Here is a 7,267-nt window from a genome sequence, read left to right as displayed (position 1 = left end):
CACACACACACACAGATAAACATACAAATGCACATATATTTTTGTTGCAACCTATGCAGCTCTCCTTTTGCAAATCTTGTATGCTTCCCAAAAAGCAAAAGAGCAGGATGGTGAAAAATATTTGGCTCAAGATAACTCGCCAGAATCTGTTTGAACAAAATATATCACAGCCATGTTTACATTTTGTGTATGTTGTTCCTATGCACAAAGGCTACAGTAGCAAGGCCTCCTCAGAGCTGAAACTCAACACTTGAGTGCTAGATGCCTCCGAGAAAATGAACGCTCTGTGAGAAATCAGACAGCAGTGTGAGGGATTGTGTGCATGCATCCAAGAGCTCATGCTGTTGTTGATGGCACCAAATCTGTCATATGAGCTGTATTTTATAATAAAGCATGAAGGGGTTAATGGGCATTAGAGAGGGCAATGCAAAAAGAGCCTAATTTGTCCACAACACTTCAGGAAATAACATGAACATGAATAATAAAAAAAAAGCACCGGTGCAGCTAACTCAGGCCTCAAACAAGGATGATGATGGATTTCATCTTAAACTTGCGATGTCTGACATTTGCTTCAGTGTGTCCTTTCATAAACAGCAATAAAAGTTGCAATGTGGAACAACTTTTATGTTCAAGTACACATGCAGGTATAGCTGTTGTGATGAACTGAAATCAGCAATGTGCTACAGTTTGCACAGGAGCGGAGCTGTTCCTCACCTTGTGCTTGTGATGGTCAGGCCTCACAGTATTCTTAAAGGAGGAATAAAACACAAAAAGTATAATCGCAGACAACCTCGATGTTTGGTTTTACTCATTTACTTATTGCACTGTACACAGCTACTCATTGACTTTGAGAACTGCAGGCAAAATCAGACACTTTCCCCCCCATCTCTGGTCAGCTAACACCCCAGTGATGCTGGAAGAGCGTGTTTGCCAGAAGGTTTTCTGTCTGTGAAATGTAAGGCAGGGGTCTCATAAAATAGCAGCCAATAACCCGGTGACCACATAAGTCATAAAACCATTATAAGCCACGGCGTAAGGAAAGAGGTCACCTCTGCCATCCCTGGTACAAACTGAACTGACTGCTGACATACAGTCTAACAAAAAAAGCACACACACATATAAAGCTTAAACACTTTCTCTCAACTTTACAGGTAATTTCAAAAGAACTAAAGGATACAGCTTTGAGGAAAAAGGAAGAGAGAGCGTCTGGAACCATCTACTGCCATGATGACTAGTCCAATATTTCTCTGCTAATTGTAGTAGTCTGGGCAACATGTGACCCACATAGATGGCAGTGGAGTACAAAACGCCTGTGGCAGCCCTGGATCTCTACCAGACAGCCTACTTTTCTATGCTAGCCACCAGTGAAATGTGTATCTCATATGCCTCTTGATTATTAATATCCTGAAAAATGCCCAATTGCTGCATTTGACACTCCAGTACACTATAAACATGATGCAAGGCGGCATAGCAAGGATAAGAGCTTTTTACCTCCATATTAGGTAGCAACTATTAAAGCTTACAATTAAAAATATTCATATATTGGTTAGAAACTGGCTATGCGGTAGTATTCACTGCTGAATGTGTGTGTGAATGACCTTATTTTTTTTTTCTATTGTTTGTTTATCTGTGCTTTGTTATCATTATATTAATCCTGGGACCTGCACCATATCTCTGGCATTAAATATTGAGTTTGCAGCTGAACTACTGGAATGTTTTAACATCTACTAAAGTATATGACATTCTGTGTTATAGTTTTCTGGCTGCTTTTCTGTTTTTAAGCGTCGATTTGTTGTCTTAAACGCATTGTTATAGTTCTCTCTAAGGCTGGTGAGTGATAACGCGTAGCCTGTGTAAAAATGGAAGTGAAAACAGTCAACGATAAATAAACAGTGGCCGTGTAAGTTTGGCAGAACTTGGATAGGACCGCAAACTTCGACGATTTTAATTCTATTCTGATGCCGACAGAAATGTGCTTACCCCCCTTCGTTATTAAGAGTTGGAGTCATGCAGAAAGCGACCGCACAGCACATCCGGGCAGTGGTAAATAAACAGGACAGGACCGTCCTACCTTGGTTTCCTGCGGGCTGACGGTCACCGCCGGGGACTGGGGGGTCTCCTTCTGGTCCCGTCTGTCCTCTTTGACTCCACTTTCGTCCTGAATCATGTTCGCCGGAGGGATCATCCTCTCCTACTCGGATCTCAAGAACTGTTGCTCCGCAGTTTGTTCCTCCCAAATATGTCTTGGCTACATCACTGCCGTGCCTTTACGGTCACCGTGACCGGACGATAGAGAAGTCATACGGATCCACTGTTCCTGCGAGGAAGAGAACCGATTCTCCTACGCCGACAGAAAAAAAAAAAAAATAGAATAACTTCTGAAAGTGTCGGTGTTTGCCAAATCACAAGATGAAACTCGGTCGAGCTGATCTTGAGAGCGCTCTGCCCATCTAAAGGAGAGTTTGGCGTTTATCTCGTTGTGCGTAATGCTGCTAAGACCTCTCCATGTCCACGCTGTGCGCCGTGCGCCACACACTGCCAGTACTCAAATGGGCGGAGAGAGCTGGGTTGGCGTCTTGGCGATTAGGGAGGGAGGGAAGGATGGGGAAGGAGGTTTATTAGGAATATTACACGGTGTTGTGGAACCAAAGAGATCCCTCCTTCTGTAATGTGTCAGTATCTAGTTCTCTGTCCTGCCCAGATTCAGCTGTGAGGCTGCGAAAAACATCCAAACATCCAAAACAAGTCCTCTGATCTTGTGCTGTCTTACTGCTCTTAGAGGAAATTACAGAAATCTGCCTGCGTGGTTACATGATATCACTTGTGTCTTGTTTTGCAATGCAAATCAAGAATATACTTGAACCAAGACATTTACTTGATAAGCTGCCAATCCGTCTGATTTTATTACTGTATTTTCCGATCTCTCTCTCTCTCTCTCTCTCTCTCTCTCTCTCACCCTGTGTGTCTGACATCTGCTGTCTAAAAACACCCTTCTCCCTTAAGTATGGTGCACCATCACAACACCCCTTTCCTCATAAACAGGCAATAATTTTCACCTTGCCACCCTGGTCTCTGTATTTGTGCTGTGACCCATCAGCTGTGAGAGATTTCTTGTCTGAGGAGAAGATTTGATGGTACACTCTCCAGCAATTGGACAACCTCCCCTGAGATTTGGGCTAATTAATACATGCTCTAAAATGTACTTCTCCTGAAATCCATTTTGCTAGAGAGTGCACCCAGTTCTGGTTAATTTAACCTTAATTCAAACTTTAAATCGACTGTAGGCAGCCACATACACAACTGCGCAACCATGATAAACAGCAGCATTCCTTTGTCACTTGTAAATATTTGTCTTAATCTGCTGCTGTTCACAAACCACTGCTTAGGAGCATGTTCACTTTCTGCCCAGCGCTGGGGAATATTAGGTGTCTCTACGTGTAGATCTCAAGCCTCAGATGGGATAGGTGTGATCGTCACTGTAGTGATAGATCACTCTGCCTCCCTCCAGGCTCCCCTGTGATGTGATGTCCTTGAAGTTATATTGCAGGACGATGGAGGCAGGCAGCAGACTGCAGCCTCCTCACTCTGACTGGAATGCAAACACCAACACAGTTCCAAGTCATCTACATACTGAAGAAACATCCAGCCCAGCGTCTAACAGAGGAGACCTGGAAGGAAAAACACCACCCTTAGTTCAATGTTCTCATATTCATAACAGCTCTTATCATATTATTTTTTATTATTGTTGTTGTTGATGCTGCTGTCGTTAGGTCATCAAACATAAGACTATTTTGAAACTAAAGATAGTTGCATAGCTGTTATCATGAAGAATAGCAGATGTTGGGTTTTATTTTAATATCAGTGAGAGTACATTGCAAAAACAAACAACAAAAAAAATCCATCTTAATAGATCATTTAGCTTCATATTTGTTCTCATAATCTTGATTTTCTTAAAACAAGTGAGGAAATATGCTAGTGGGATGAGATAATCCCATTTGTTACAAGTACAGTTTCCCTTGTTTCAGGGATTTTTTTGGGGGGAACAAGTATAAATCTGTTGTAATAAGGCAGAATAATGCAAATCAGCCCACTAGCACCAAAAACTGACCCTTGGTTGAAAAAAAAAAAAATGGAAACGAGTTAATTAGTGTTGGAAATGAGTTGGATTATCTTTTTAAGAAGAGTTGTAAAGAAAAACAAGACTTGAAGGCTGAATATGAGACTAAATGGCTTGTTTAGACATTTTCATCACAGTGTAGGTGATACAGTTTTTAAACTCTGCATGAAATATGTTGAAAGTCTTCCTTTGTACTCAGCAAACTCATGAAACAGCATCCAGTAAAACTGAGCCGTATATCAGAGAAAGCACCGCACAGTGCAAGAAGCGTGCGTCACAGATATATGATGGGCTGACGGCTTGTATCCCGGTAAATCAGCACTTGAGTTTAAGCACAGGTTGTTGTGAAATTGCACTGCATTTGTTCAGTGTCAGTGGTGTAAATCTGGTATTATTCATCCGCTGCTGCCAGGATTTACAGGGTTATCTCCAAAGAAACTAAAACAGACAGAATGACGTTTTAATTTTCATGATGATAGTTATTTTTCTACTTCATCCTACAATAATATATGCAATTAAAATGACAGCATTGTTTAAATTAAGCAGGGTGCTCTTTGGTACTGTCCTACATGTCATGTGGTGCCTGTAAGCTGTTTAATTATAACCAGAATGGACATTATACTGGCATCTTAGCTGTAAACAATGAAAATTAAAATAATTGACATGTTGATCTGCAAAGCTGATCACTATTCAGCAGTTTTAAGTGTCTGTCTTATACTTTTTAATGGTATTACTAAGTTGTCTAAGTTCAATAAGAATAGCAATGGTAGTATATCAATATTATATCGATATCATGATTTAAGACTATATATCGTTTGGGATTCTGATTATCGTGGTGAGAAATGGCATAAGTGTTGTATTTCCTAGTTTTAAAGGCTACATTACAGTGAAGAGATGCGATTTTCTGACCATATGAGACTGTTGTAATTGATCAAAAATCTCTTGTGTGTAAATATGTCATTAAAGCACAATAGTCATCCCTGTAATATTGTCTCAGTATCGATGCTAAGATTTTGTGATACTTGATTCTGTCCATATCACCCCAGCTCTAAAATAGAATAAAAGGTTCTTCCTCATCACATCCAATCACTTGATCAATGGCAGCAATGCTGTCACATGACAACCCACATCCTCCAGTCCACACAAGAAAATCACTCAAGTTAGTCAGAGAATGAGGCAGGCAGAGTGTGAGTCAATGCTGCATTCATTAATATGTGCCCATGTGGGGTGTGTGTTGTGTGTGTGTGTGTTCTTGTTGTGGGAAAAAAAAGACAAATGCAAGGCCCGTCTCGCTCGGCAGGAAGCAGAGAGAGTGAGAGAGCATGTGTGTGTGCATGTGCGTGTGAGAGAGAGGAGACACAGAGACAGAGAAAACATTATAATTTCCCCTCTCAGCTGCTGGTCTGTATGAGGGACCGAGCGAGTGGAAGGAGGCTGGGAAAAGATGAGAAGGGAAGATGGAGGGATGGAGAAAAATAGAGGAGGACAGGAGAGAGGATTGGAGACGTAGGGGTTAATTATGTCAAATGAAAGGTTTCACCAAGGCCACATTGCTAAGAGCCCAGTTGTGTAATTTAATGCATTGTAGTCACTGTTTCTCTCTCTCTCTCTCTCTCTCTCTTTCTTTCTTTCTTTCTTTCTTTCTTTCTTTCTTTCTGTCTTTCTTTCTTTCTGTCTTTCTTTCTTTCTTTCTTCCCTCCCTTGCTTCCTCTCTCCCTTCCCATTCTGGGCATGCAGCCTGTAAGTGACGGTGCATCCAGTTTTCAAAAGAGAAAGAGTCTGCTTTCTTTTAACCTTGACCTTAAAAGACAACGAATTCTAAATACTCCTCTTTTGATCTTAACCTTAACGGATGACAAATTAGAATTACCCCTGCTGCTTATATATTTCAGCGTTAAAACAAGACAGCGAGGTGAAACAAGGCATCAGCGCCCTCTGCTATAACTTACACATGCATGTAAAATGTGCCATAAGACGGTGACAGGGACCGGGGTGACCTCCGTTTGCTCTGACATGGAGGTTTCTCTGTTTGTTGACCTGTCAGCAGATGAGAGAGCCAGTCATCTCTCCTGAAAACAAAATTTGATGTGTTTACCAGATTAAGTCAGAAAGTACATTCCCCCCCTAAATTTGAAGTCTTGCGGTCAAATTTTCCATAAACATTTTTTTTTTCCAAGTTTGGTTATTATGGATCTGGTTTCATTTCCTGGAAACGTTCAAAGAGAAGAGACGATAGCCTTTGCCATCGAGGCATTCCTCACGCTGAAGAAGACGAGTGGAGATGGAGGAACGAGCTTGTGTATGTTTTGTGTGAAAACGGGAGTGATGTAATTGTGTGTCTTTGGAGATGAACTCATAAATATTACAGTTGATTCCCCCATGTGGACACACATGCGCACACACACACACATGCACACACACTAATCTGAGCTGAGGGCAGGATCTTCATGCATAAACAATACATCATCAAACAGTGAGGAGGCCAGAGCCACGTTTGGGAATCCTCCCTTCCAGCCCGATTCAAAGCCTCACCATGCTGTGTGTTTTTGTGTGTGCCTGCCTTACAGTTATCTCTGCTAGAGCACGGGCCTGGGGGGAGCCTCCTCGTAATCCTTACTCAGCCAATCCCACTCTTTCTCATTCATTCATCGGACACCCGTTCACTCTCTCAGGGATTACGGCCATTCAGCGTGTAAATAGCAGCAAATTAGGCGGTCAGGATTTGGGTTCCCACATGATATTCCAAATATGTGGTCTGTATGCCACAAAATGCCATACATAAAGAGCATTTTAGATATGTAGGCCTATAATCTCATCCTTTTACTGTCAAAATGCCATGTGGACTGTAAACTGGATTTCCTGCTGGGATTTTTTAAATATTTATGCAGAAACTGAAGCTAATAATCAAAAAAAATAAATAAATAAATAAAAATGATGCAGTAATGGTAAAAAAAAAAAAAAAAAAAAAAAAAAAAAAAAACATTTCATGTACTGCACACACATGCAACAATGAGCAAAAAGTTGCTGTAAGTCATACCATTAACAGTATCACACTCGGTTCTTCAAATGTGTGACAGCCTTGTTGATGGGGGCATTTATTTTGGGACGTGCTGCAGCATGTGGGAATTATGTTCTGGGGTAATTGTGCTT

The 7,267-nt window shown here is 41.3% G+C and overlaps 1 protein-coding gene across 1 annotated transcript in view; it reads right to left on the bottom strand.

Moving 5' to 3' along the window:
- The window catches only part of stac (SH3 and cysteine rich domain), a 34,408-nt gene extending 31,915 nt beyond the window's left edge, over window positions 1–2,493 (bottom strand). Inside the window, exons 1-2 of the mRNA XM_030044574.1 lie at window positions 2,072–2,493; window positions 715–747 (exon numbers count right to left, since the gene is read on the bottom strand). Coding sequence (XP_029900434.1) covers window positions 715–747; window positions 2,072–2,185 — 147 coding nt within the window. The 5' untranslated portion in view covers window positions 2,186–2,493. The remainder of the gene's footprint in view (window positions 1–714; window positions 748–2,071) is intronic.
- Window positions 2,494–7,267: the final 4,774 nt, after the last annotated feature.

The sequence above is a fragment of the Myripristis murdjan genome, chromosome 22, assembly GCF_902150065.1.
Source record: "Myripristis murdjan chromosome 22, fMyrMur1.1, whole genome shotgun sequence".
In the NCBI taxonomy this organism is placed as follows: domain Eukaryota; kingdom Metazoa; phylum Chordata; class Actinopteri; order Holocentriformes; family Holocentridae; genus Myripristis; species Myripristis murdjan.
This window is presented reverse-complemented; position numbering and strand designations above follow the sequence as displayed.